At 39.1% G+C, this 13,554-nt stretch overlaps 1 protein-coding gene across 3 annotated transcripts in view; it reads right to left on the minus strand.

Moving 5' to 3' along the window:
• Nucleotides 1–13,554, minus strand: part of LOC121318666 (collagen alpha-6(IV) chain-like) — a 125,214-nt gene that overhangs the window by 64,051 nt on the left and 47,609 nt on the right. For all 3 annotated transcript variants that reach the window (XM_041255585.1, XM_041255584.1, XM_041255583.1), the window contains exon 3: nucleotides 10,913–10,993. In XM_041255585.1, coding sequence (XP_041111519.1) covers nucleotides 10,913–10,993 — 81 coding nt within the window. The remainder of the gene's footprint in view (nucleotides 1–10,912; nucleotides 10,994–13,554) is intronic.

A 13,554-nucleotide genomic window follows, 5' to 3' on the forward strand; every position in this document is an offset into this window, starting at 1 on the left:
CTGACCTGCCAATTGGGGCACCATTTGTACGAGAGAAAGAGAGAGAGAGAGAGAGAGAGAGAGAGAGAGAGAGAGAGAGAGAGAGAGAGAGAGAGAGAGAGAGAGAGAGAGAATACTAATTTAGAAACTCTGTGGTACCTAAATAGAGAAATGTAAATAAAATGTACAGCCCCACAGCCTAATCAATGGTAAAATGAGGGCTGTGCAGCACCACAAAGCCTAAACGGACAGTGCCCCTTTCAGTTTAAAAATTAAGATGTAGATCTCACCCTGACCTTCAAAGGGATTATGTAGTAGCAAATAGACAACCATTTGACAAAAGTGTTATTCCTGCTGAAACACTGGCCTGCTAGACCACAAGGTTTTATTTGTACTCAGATTTTATGAACCTAAAAACAAGAATCAATTCAAACATGCAGTTCCCGATTTGAAAAGTGACAGTCAATACCACAATTTAGTTTTATAGTTATGGATGTACATTTATTAAATGCTCCTTGGCAGAATGTTTTCAATGTCATTGAAGTAAATTTATTTTTTTTTAAAACAAGCTCAATTACTAGTGCTTTAATTCTTAATATGCCTCTCATTGTATTTGTCAGCTGGCATGCCTTCAAGAAAATATTTGTCAGGTGACCTCACACCGTTAAATATAAATGAAAACTTGTGACACTCATTCCTGGCTAGGGCTGACAACTTAGGGGACTTGAAGATAAGCAACTACTGCAGGAGTCAATAAAAGACACAATTACACCTTTGAACCAGGCTGCACAAGCAACACCACACACGTCTTACACTAATAACATGTATTTTAACTTCCTAACACCCATTCATGCGTCTTCCGCCAAGTGAGCCCTGTCATTTAAAGCAATTCTCCAGACAAGAGCATTTTCACTCAGGTTAATATCCACCTTCAGTCCACAAACATATTATTTCAGTTTTGTTTTCCCTGAATACACCTATCACAGGATTGATACAGCTTCCACAGCTATAGAAGCAAATACCCTAATCTGTCACAAAAAAACACCTTCAACTGCCGAGATGCTCGCTAGCTACAGCGCTATCAGGCTCTACCTTTTTGGCTGTCCCGTTTGTTTATGTCCCCCAGGTGAAGTTTCCACTTCCAAAAAGGGATTCTGCAATAGGGGGATATAAATTATACAGAACAATTGAAATGGTGTTTTATCTATTTATTTATTTATTTTTATTTAGTAGTTGCCAATTATTTTTATTGTCTTCTCCCTAATTTAGCAGTGTCCATTATTTTTAGGCTCAGCTCACCGCTACCACCCCTGCGGTGACTCGGGAGGGGCAAAGACGAACACAAGCTGTCCTCCAAAGCGTGTGCCGTTAGCCACCCGCTTCTTTACACACTGCAGACTCACCATTCAACCACCCAGAGCTACAGCGTTGGAGGACAGCGCAGCCCTAGGCAGCTTACAGGATTACAGGCAAGCCCATAGGCGCCCGGTCAGACCACTCTGGCCAACCTAGCCCTCCCTCCCCTCGGCTAGCGCTCGGTCAATTTTGAGCTCCTGTCTTCAGTCGGCAAAGGAATAACCTGGACTCAAACCGGCAACTTCCAGGCTATAGGGCACACCCTGTGCACTCTACAAGGAGCGCCTTTACTGGATGAGCCACTCAGGAGCCCCCTTGGTGGTTTTTTTTTTTTATACTGAACATTTCAAAAGACATCTAGAAAGACTTCTAGTCAAATGTTTGTCATTGAATGCATTTAGTTTATTTTACTATATCCAAATGTAGCAAGTTAAATGTAATATATTTTATAGTAAATAAGTTCAAAATAACTTATAAAAATGACATTAATAATAGTTAGGATTCCTAGAAAACATCAAGGCAGGTTTGAAATACTGTTACTTGATAACAGACTAAATAATCTTGTTTTTACTTCTTTTTTTTTTTTTTTTTTTTACCAATGACTTGTCTTAGGTTTTCTAGAGTGGCTATTCTTAGAAAAAGCGTGGCTAGAACTGTTTCATATCAGATGTCGTACTCTGTCAAGTCACATAGCCTGTGCCCAACATCTGTTATTGTTTAATAATCCCAATTTAAACATTACAGCTGGCACAATCTAATTTTGACCCGTGTTTGAATTGTACAAGGCGGCAACTAAACGAATTATAAGCAGAATGGCAAGTTGTGCACATAGGGTTCAAGGTAGAAAGTTTGCTTAAGAGAGTTTACCTATAGCTTTAAACACTCACTCATGAGATATAGTCATACTAAAAAAAATTAAAAGTAAAATACAAAAAAAACCATGTATGAACTTCCTCAAACAGAGCAATTTAATGGTACATCAGGCGTGTACATATCAATGCATTTGAATTGGACACTTTTTGCACTTTTTTTCAAACATTTCTTGGATACTGTGAAATGAAGCATTAACAATGAAATCCATGTATTTTTTCTCTGCACAAGGACCTTTCTTCACTCTCAGACTCAGCCCATCATCCTGGTAGCTTTTACAGCCATTTTAAATACCACTAATCCAACTGTTGTTCGCTTGGTTACTTATCGAACAACCTGCTATTACACTGGTGTAGTTCCATCATAACTATTATTTGGACTGGTCACCATAGAAACTGCACATATCATTGCCTTATCTGAAGCTTGGGTGACTCTCATTCCTGTGACTTACTTCATCAAACCTCTTCCAAAAAGTTTATAAAGTTTATGTCTGGGTGATGACATTGAGAGAGAGAGAGAGAAGACAAATAAATTATTAAAAAACTAAGCCTAAAAGATTCCATCTGGCAGCTCTTTAAATAGCAACACATCTCAGAGCTTCAACAGGCTGGTTATGGACTTTTTCAAGTCGTCAGGCAGGTTTCAGATCAGGCTAAATAAGAAAACATGATGCAATGTTTTACAATTGGGCTGATGGATAAAAACAAGCACAGAGAAGGATACAAAATAGAATGATTTGGAATTCAGCTTCTTACTTTAGCCAAACAGCAATGCACTGTGAGAATTCCAGTCTAAAAAACCCTTGTGTAAACCCCAGCCAAACTGGGTAACCCCTGACCCATTTTTAGGGGGTTCCACTTTTCTCACTTTATAACCAATCCAGGATAAGGCTTTTTTCTAGGCTGGGGTCTTTACAAGATGAGACAGACATGAGGAACAAACTAAGTGGCTGTGTGGAAGGAGACAGACAGGTGAACTTGAAAACACCACACAAGTGCCCAGTTTTATTTTCAAGGGTGTTTTGTTTCTTTAGCCCGCAGAGGGCGCTGTTGGTCCGTGGTCTGCTTACCAACTATGGTAAACAGAATCACGGGAATACCAAATGATGGTAAACAGTTCAGGGTGCAAGCGCACTCACAGGTGCTTCAAACAATAATTCAAGAACAGAAGGCAAAAATATAGTAATAGATAAAACAGTAACAAAACTACAAAGAAAAGGTGCTGCACTTTACAGCAATATCCCGGTCACTGCTGCCCGTGCGACCTGGATCACCGACCTACGCTGCCGGCTAACTAGCCTGCTCGGCTATAATATTCCGGAGCCTGCCAAGGGTTCCCCGCCCTCACTGTCTCACTCTGAAACACTCAGTTTCGTTCTCTCCCGACTGGTTCTCGGCCCTGGACCAGCGCTTCCGCACTCTCGGCGCGTTTAAAGGGGCAGACCTGAGGAAACAACAGAGCGTTAACTTATAGGGCTAACAATCTCCCCAAGACCCGCCTCTCAGCCATTCAGAGAGGGGGAAAGTCCACACACCCACTTTCCCACCTCCCCGTGTCACTGCCATGACTCACAGGCGGTTGTTGGACGACTGCCGCCCTCTTCCTGCAGCACCGTGAAGACACCAGCAGAGTCAGCACAGATCTCCCCCTGCTACAGGCTCTAACATAAGAAACCCTGAAAACGATACGTGTTTTTATGCTTCATTGGTGTGCTTAAAAGGTAACCGTTCAGGTAAAACTATTTACTTTTTTCCTTTGTGTTATGGTCCTATAGGTGTCAAGTTATTTATAAAACTACAAAAGAAAAAACTGACAAATGCAAAATTCACACACTGCAGTGAACAAAGGCACTGGAATGTTTTTGTTTTGTAACTTGTATAAGGGACAATCTCCACCCAACACTATATGCTGTCGTCTTCAATAGCAAACTGATATCATTGTACACGTTTTCAAAAGCTCCGGGACATGAGATAAAAGACAGCTTTGACAAAGGGTAATGAATGAGAAAGTCAGTCAGATTATATAAAAAACACTGCAATGTATTATAAATAATAATAAATAACAACAAAACAGAAAATTCTAAACACACGTCGTTGAGAGGCTGTGCGTGTTTTGGGTCTCTTGTGGGTTTCCACTTTTCCCATTGCTGTCTTTGTGAACTTTCCCCTGCAGCTCTAACCCTAGTGCACTCTTGCCCCAGGGGTTTGCACATACTGTACCACCAGCTGGTGGAGCGCAGATAAACCTGCCACGACTACACAGCACACAACCTGACAGCGAGCTGCAGGAGTTAAATGGTAACCACACTCAGTATGAACAAGATGGATGGAGAGCCTGAGATTAGAGGGCCCTGGGGGAGACCTGTGCTCTCCCAGTTTTGATAACAGTGATCACAACCACATGTACGTATGCTACTAATAAGGAACTTTTAAAAAGTAACCTTTTGAATATTGCCTTGGGATTGAAATACAAAGCCATCCCTCGAACACATCCGCTGTTCGCAACTGGGAAAACAAACATACTGCAAAAACACCCGTCTGTCCGCAGCGTTAAGGATTGTATTTGACAACGTTCATAGAGATTCTTTTCCCTGTTACACTGTGTCAGTTATTTAACCCAGATGCTGTATTTGAGAGCATGTTTAAATTTCTTTACATGTGCAGCAGAGGTCACTTTTATCATGGTAGCCCTGCAGCAGGCATAACAGTTTTGTGCTTTCTTTGTATGTCATGAACCCTAAATGATCATGTAGAAAGATATTAGGAGGTAAGCTGCTACATAACCATAATTTTTTGTTATGTTCTCCTGCTCTGCATTTTGTGTAACGTACACTTTTTAGTTTTACCTCAGGGTTTATGAAAGAATGATCATTTCAATGCCTCTGGTGAGAGGTTTGTGCTTGAAGAAGCCTTTAACACAGATTTCTAGTTATGGTCAAATTAAGAATGAGCATGTATGTTTTTACTTACTAATTACATATGATATAAAAGAAATTGGCTCAATTTAAGAAAGTACAATTTTATTAAAACAATATACATTCTGTGCAGTTTTAAAAGTGTATGTATAAATATTCTATATGAAACTTAGTCATTTAAGGTTGAATTCCTTAAGCAACATATTTGTCTGGCTAATTAAAACAGCGGATCTGGGGGCTGTATTACTTAGTTCAAAGTGTAATAACATTTAAAATGTTTAGCCTTTAATTGAGAAGAAACCTTCATTTCTACACAAAAGATGTCCAGTGTGAAAACGCAGGTTATAATCATGGATCTAAACACAGTGATGCAATTATCTCTAGAGCCACAATCTTAACCAATAGAAGAGAGTAAAGTGAAAATTATACAGTACAACCTAATTATACAGTACAGGTCACTCTGTCTCTGCTGGGATCTAATAGACTGCCAGTACAGTATCACGAGGAGCAAGTTCTTCACAGTGGTTTTAACAAGTTACAGCTCTCCACCTTTTTTGTTTCTTAGCTGCTATCCAGAAGCTGGTGTTAATATGTGCCCACTGAAAATATGACAGCTTCCCCGCACAGTAAATCAACACATGAGCCCCAGAGGCTTGCAGTTGTATCGAACTGTGTGGTGTTTGAATGTCCACTGGGGGCTAAACTGACAGCACCAAATGGTGAACCTGTGCAACCAGATTTGAACAAGGGGAAAGGCCTCAGAGGTTGGTGGACCAGCATCCTAGCCCTTTGGTTAAAGCATGCTTGTATTCAGTTAGAGGAAGGTTTTTACTAAAACGTGTATTAAGAAGTTTTAGTCCTGTGGGCATCAAAAGGCAACAGGTGGTATAAGGTATAAGGAGGCAGGGGCATATGAAATTGCATTGCAAGTTTGCAAATGGGTAATGACATTTAATAGAATGAGCGATCAATAGGTTAGTATACCATGTTTAACTAGCTGGGTCAAGTTAATGAACTCTACAAAATAATTAATCCCGACAAGACTACAACCACCTCAGAGATCAATGAGTTCATATCAACAAACGCCATAAACCAGACCTTATTTACTCAACTTTATCACTCGTGTTTTAGGGTTAGCAACCATTTTATGATCCGCTAATTTCCCTGTAATTCCTCTGTGTTTGTCGAGAAGTGATAAGTAGAAGCAATCCAAAACATGCTCTGAAGAGCTCACACTGAAAGGAGTGATAGGGCTTTACAATTGATTGTTTTATCTCTGATTAGCACATTGTCAGAACTGAAAATGATGTGTTGGTTCTTCGACTGTTTATTTTACTTTAAAGTATTTAACATGTAAAGCAAATCATTGCTTCTTGTTGTAGGTCAGATTTACTGCAATGGTCAAAATTACAAGCAGATCATGAGGAGCACAGCATGGCAAGCGATCGAGTGTGGGAAATCGATTTTGATTTATTTGAAAAAATGTACTTATAAAATGGTAGTGTTAATAGAGCTAGCACTTATTTAAACTACATGTACTGTATTGCAATTGTATGCTATGTTGAATCACTACAAACAAATATCATGCTTGCACTTTATTACAGTGCAAACAAATGTGTCTGGGGTTTCAACTCTGAGCCAGGAAACCTGCTATCTACTAAAATATATTCAGAACTGCAGAAAACAGCACAGAGAGTGAGAGGGTGCTTGAAAAGAAGAAATGACACCCTTCTCAGGGCCGATAACCACAGGGTTGAAAAGTAAAATGGTAGTTTACTGCAACGATAATAGAACTGTCTTTAGAGAATAAAGCAAAATGATAATGACCTTGCAGCAGTGACAAGCAAGTCAATTAGTGTCAACTCTGAGTGTCAACTCAGCTAATTAGTAAGCTGAGGAAGTTTTAATTAAGGAGATATTTTATTTGAGAAGCGTGAATCCGCCCCAGGCTCTCCTAACACGGTTCTATTGTTCTGAGGCACAAGACAACATGGACGCTTCATCTGAACAAATTCTAGGATCTTTGAATGAGAAAATTGACCCACTAACCATGGATTAAAGCTATGCTGTGCTTTACTCAACTTGAAGAAGTTGAAAATACACAATCTTTCTAGTTCTAATTCCTCAGCTTCGAATCGAAATCCTCTTTTACCTGATAAAAGGGACCTACAGGGTCTTGAAAGCTTGTACATTTTGCATGTTGGTAACAATATAGAAAAAGGTACCAAGTTGAACACTGTTTCTTCTGGAGCACTACTGCTCACATAACAATTCTAAACTAGATAAGAAATTAACTGCAACATCAACACTTAGTCTTTGATATTCAGGCAGATCGGCAGATGCGTCCATATTAGCCTCAGATTCCGACAGTCAATAACTAAGAAAAAAAGTCCTTAGCAAGTTTCATCACAATTTGTAAATGTGACATAGGGTCGTACATACTGCTGCCTCCACTACATTCCTGTCCCTGGGGAAATGCAACCCAAAATGAGGGTTCATAAATAAACACTTATTTTTATTAAACAGGAATTCTGCTTGCACTTTTTCAAATCCTTCACCAATTCCGTAAGTCTTTATATATTGCGAGCAGAGGCCAAGGAGAGCCAGCTTGTAAATGAATGGGTCTTGGTCAGGTTGTTCCTGGATGACATATCAAAGGACCAGACAGACCTGCCAATATTCTCAGCATTCTCAGAGTGAATCCGTGACAAAGAAAAGTACCTGAAAAGAACTCCTGTATCCCTTTACACGATCGTATTGCAGCCATTCAGTATCAGTGTGTGTGGGTTGTGTAATATCCCTAGATGTTTATTGGTGCATATAATTGATGGTACAGTGTTTCTAAGATGTCTGTTAGTATTTGTTTTTTATATTTTATTATAGTTACAGCTTTGTCAGTGTTTACTCATTCACCTTTTCAATGTTTATTTTATTGAATTATAAAAACTAGGTGATTATAAGGGCTTTAATTATTTTCTGGCAGTATACCAAAGTAAGTTTATAATAGCTAAGGTTGATAAAAATGAAAACATGAAAATAAAAAAGTCCAATCTTTATTAAAAATGGCTTTTTTTCTTGTTCTGTTTACAGAGATTGTAAAGTTTCTTTTCGTTTATTTCCCATTATTATGAAGGATTAAAGCACTAAAAGTACCCCTTCCCAGAATGAATGTGCTCCCAGGTTAGCAGTGTAAACAACCCAAAGTGGTTGTGTCATTCTAACAAAAGATTAATCAGTGGAGTATGAACATTCCAAGGTCAACAATGGGCAAAGCCAGTCACAACAGCTGCTCTGAGCAACTGGAATGTGCAGGGTGTGTGGGGGAGTGGGGGGCTGCCCTGGGCAGCACATTCCTTTGGCCAACAGGTAGGGGCATGAAGCTGCCTGCTCCAGCTGTGTGCTATGCACTACAGAGTGTGCAGCCGTGTCCTCGCTTGGGAATCATCATCATCGCTCAGGGATTTAAGGAAAATGCATTTTTATGGTCTTCAAAATGTAGACCCTTACTGTATGATATGGAACAGATGTGCAAATTCTCCCCCCACCCCCACTAGATTTGTCCCCTTGTTTTTTTTCACAGATGGTTGCATGTGTTTATATTTGCACACAAGCACATGGTAAAGTATGATTATGTTTGGAAATTATTATTACAATACAAATGATTTTTATTTCTTGCATAACTGTATTTGACATTCTCGTAGTTGTTTTTAATATTATTTTATGTTTCTATCCAGGTTTCTTGGTTGCATCTGTCTTCTGTTTCAACTCTCCTGCACATATTAGAGCACCCTTGAACACAGGTTTATATTGGCAAGTATAGCGTATTCACCGATCTTCTCCAGCTGTCTGTCACCCTTCACATTGTGACCGTAACAAACTTGTATCACACACACACATTAATTGTTACACACCTTTAAACAGTACTTTATACAAATGTTTTAACCTATTGATTAATGTAGTCTGCGAAGACGTTAATGTGTGTTCAGCATCGTGTTTTAGGACTTTGCAATTCAGGAGTGGGACTACGGTATAAACTCACTGCAACATAAAAACCTATGCACAGTCAATAGCCCCCAAACTCCAGAACGCACGTGTAGATTCTTAGACTCTATTTCTATGACAGCTACTGTATGCTGTGACTTCATAATCACCAACAGACCAGGGGTGCGTTCAACTAAGTGAGCGTTTGCAGTGAACTGTGTTAGGCTAGTTGAAGAGTTTACTGAACATTCCACAAACATTTAAAGATAGTGCTTAGACCAACTTCGAATTTAGCTGCACTAATGGCTTCATTAGTCATGTTTGACGAATTTATCAATGACAGCGACCTTAATAGAGTTCAGTTGGTTGAAATTTTTTACGTAACATCAATTAGATTAAAGCATCCGCCTAATAAATATGTTTTATATCGAGTAGCCTAATAAAACATAAGAAACTCTACATGACTTTTGAAATAGTTTAATAATCGTATAATTTAATAGTGAAACCTACAACGCAATACATGACGACTCAGCTGTAGCGCTGCTACACATATTCTGCCATTTGATGCCAGTTCTGTGCAAGGCTGTGTTTTGAGTAGCCTATTTAAAATATTTAAATCATCCTTAGGTCACTTTATTTAAAAGTTTCGGACAAAGTATGTCAGGGTTTTTTTTGTATTATTCTTTTATTTTACTGCATTCTGAGAAATGTGGCTTTCTCTTTTTCTTCTTGGATTTCTATGGCGGTTAACACTAACAGGTTAAAAAAAAAAAAACAGAAGTCGGAGCAGCAACGGACAAGGTTGTTGAACTTAAGAATGTTTGTGAATTTAAAAATCAGCAAAGCAGCACTAAAATAAGTGCTTCACTTACTTTAAATTCATAAACGTTCTTACATTCACCAACTTTGTATTTACTGCCGTATACTATCTTGCAACTTTGTATGTGCTGAGGTGTAAATCCCGCGGTTTAATGAACTATGTTTGTAACCATTTATAAACTCAAGAATATCAAATAACCAGTCTCTCTTTTTTCTTTCTTTTTAAATTATGTAAACTGACCCTTATACAAATTAGATATTAGAGCATTTCAGACTAATTAGTTAGTATTTATCATCAGCAATATACATAGGCCTATATATTTTACCAATTTTATATTAAAAAAAACATTTTTTTAATTCACATATTATAAACATAACACATAATATAAACATATCTGACGTAACTCTTTCTGCTTCTTGCTTTGTCATATACATTGACAAAACTTGTCCATCACCGACAGTCAAAAAAATGTTCTCCCATCCAGTAGCCATTTTTGTTTGCATTAAAATGCCTCTTTAGAGTGTTCGCCACCATTAGCGGCGAACAGACCATAAACACAAAAAAGTTCGCAAACGTTCCTCTAGTTGAATGCACCCCAGGATACAAACCCCTGCAAGGATAACACATATATAACTGCTATTTGTCATTTCGTCTGGTTAATAATTAAAGGTTAAACGTACTTCCTTGAAATGCAATGAGAGCTGACATTGAGAAATGCATTTGCCAAATAGGTCTCAAATTACAAAACATGTCTAACACGAATTTGCAGTGCTTGGACCCAAGAATGTGAGTTAATATATTATAGACCACTGTGTGTGTGAATGGGTTACAGAAATATTCATAGAAAGGATGTGTGTCTTTTACTTCAAAGACCTTCCGTGAGCTTTGTGTTTTTTTTGAGTCAGTGAGGCTCCAAGTAGCTGCTCTGAAAGGCAAAGGTGTGAGAGGGTACACTTTCATACTGTGTTCATGGAGAGAGAGGGCACACTCACCCGGCTGCCTTTCTCAGGGAAACATTGGCACCCTCTGCTGCAGTCCCTGCCTCCACATGGCCCCTGGAATGACTTGCTACCCTGTGGAGATGCAGAGGGAGAAGACAACATGAGGAGGAGCTAATAGAACACCACACACAGCAATACAAATACAGCACTGCGATAGCATCTAATCAAGGGGCACACTCAAAGGGTTTTCCTGGAAAAAAAACATCTGGCATCCATCCCAGATGAGACATACCACTGTCAAAGAATTCCAGGACTACAATATACAGTATTGCTAAATGAGATATTGAGTTTCACAGGATCAAAAGACCACACTGAAATAAATGGACAAACAGAATCCATATGGACTGGTCACCACTTAGTTTCTGATAAAATCAGCAGGACAAATATCAAATGCGTGTGCTAATTAGCATTAGCTACACTATTAATGGTCCCCTTTTCGTTGTGCGGTTCAGCGCTTGTTTTTTCTTTAATTGGGGCGATGCAGATATTTCAATTACTACGCTGTAGCTGAAGCTGCTGCTTCTATCAGTTCTTGTGTCTGCCTCACTCCCACAGTCTACCAGAGAGAGGTCGGAGCATGAAGCCAGACAACGAAGTGGATCTTCAGCACAGGAAGTGATAGGGTACAACAAAGCTGCCGTTTAAACGTTCTTAATCAGAACTGTTAAAATACATACAGTACATATATACTTTACAGTTTATGGTCTGTCAGGATTTGAAACCTAGAGCAGAGATCAAAAAAAGGTTGTCATAAGGAAATGGCATCAGAGCTGGTAAACTAGTATGTGGAGCATGGACAGCAAGCACACCAATGATTTTACAAGCTTGACAGTGACTCCGTGACAGAACCTGGAAGTCACGTGCTGGTCCAAAAAGAGAAGGATTTCAGACCCTCTTGTTTGAATATAGCACTGGGAGTAAAAAAATTGGCTGCATCTTTAATAAAGCCTGCATTTCCCTCTGCTTTCCTTGATCTCCCCACTACCCCTAATCATCGTGACAGAAACAGGACACAGTTACAGAGTGGTGCTGAGACAGAGCGGCAAGGAAACTGAATCTGCCTGGCAGCGGCCCAGTCGGGACACATCTCGGGTATTTCACTGAGGCGGAAGAGAGCTGCAACTTCAGACAGAGTCACGGCTACAGCTCAGACAGCAAGGCGAGGGGGGGGACGACTGCAGTTCACAGGCTGCTTCCTCTTTCAATAGTAAATATGAACACGAATTAGGAAAGAACACACTGGACAATGACTTGATTAATAGTCCAGGTTTGTCAAATGTGCAGTCAATGCTCACGGGTAGTGATGCATGCGGTATTGCACGTGTACAAGTCATGTAAATAATGTCCTATAAGAAAACTAAAATTCGATCCTATACTTAACAAAAATCAAGTTCGAGTGGCAAAGTTCACCTTCTCTTTCACATTGGCTGAGTTAGCAACAGAACCAACATCACCACACAAACTGAGAACTCTGACCCCAGACGCACTCCGACCTTTTACCGGACGACACGTTCCAGCTCAGAGAGGTCCCATAACCACCTAAACACTCCAGCAGCAGCCGTGAAACTGAACAGGTTGCCGACGGGTTTCATGACAGACCTCTTCAGAAACATTACAGGGTCAGTCATTCATGGCTTTTATAGATGGTCAGGAAAAGCTCAAAACACAGTTATATACACATTGCATGTGCTGCTTTAAGCAACCATGCATATGTATCTTAGAAGTAGGACACACACACACACACACTGCTGGAAAAATATTCAAATATTTAAATTATATACATCCCAAAAAATATATCCCTTTAAAAACCAAACATAAGATACTAAAAGAGTAAGTGTACAGAAATAAAACCATTAATTCCATATCTGGAGTTTTATATTATATAAATAATTTTTGTTTTAATAACCCCAGAAATTGCGTTCGTAAATGTGCACAGTGCAGCGATGCTTACATTTTTTAAATCTGGGAATTGTTCTTTCCTTTACCCTCATTTCCCACAACAAGATGCCTGTTTTTACAGTAGCAAACAGAAAAACCTCCTGATGTTTGACATTTTTACAAGACTGGTTCTACTTCGCTGACACCAGGGCCTAATAATGGGGCCTTGACATCAAGCAAACTGAAAAACAGAAAGCGTTACTAGAATCCCAGTTTTAATGCAGCTTTCTAAACTTCTCTCTTAAGTGTAGCATCCATTAACCTCTTTTTTTAAAAATCAATGTTTAGGAATTGTCTAACATATCGCAGTTAACCCTTCACAGGTAAACTGAGCCTAGGCCAGCTCCAAGGCAAGTCATGTATATATCTAGCATTAAAAAGCCATGCTGTAAAAACAAAAAAAAAAACCAGACAACTGATCTTAACAGTCAGTTGGGATTAAAGCCCAAACTATGCAACAGATTGTTCTGATGTTTTAGTATGTGTAGATTTTTTAAAGGTATGAATAATAAGAATAATCTTAGCATACTTCTGCTCTAGTAAAATGCATTTAGTTAACCAAATATTGATCCTGACATGGTCTACGTTTGATTTGAAACACATATGGGGGAAGCTAACTTTTTAATTCCCTAAATTAAGAGGATCTGCAATAGAATGCTAATTGTCCTTTTTTTTTTATGCACAGAGCAAAACTT

Source organism: Polyodon spathula, chromosome 7 (genome assembly GCF_017654505.1).
Source record: "Polyodon spathula isolate WHYD16114869_AA chromosome 7, ASM1765450v1, whole genome shotgun sequence".
Taxonomy (NCBI): domain Eukaryota; kingdom Metazoa; phylum Chordata; class Actinopteri; order Acipenseriformes; family Polyodontidae; genus Polyodon; species Polyodon spathula.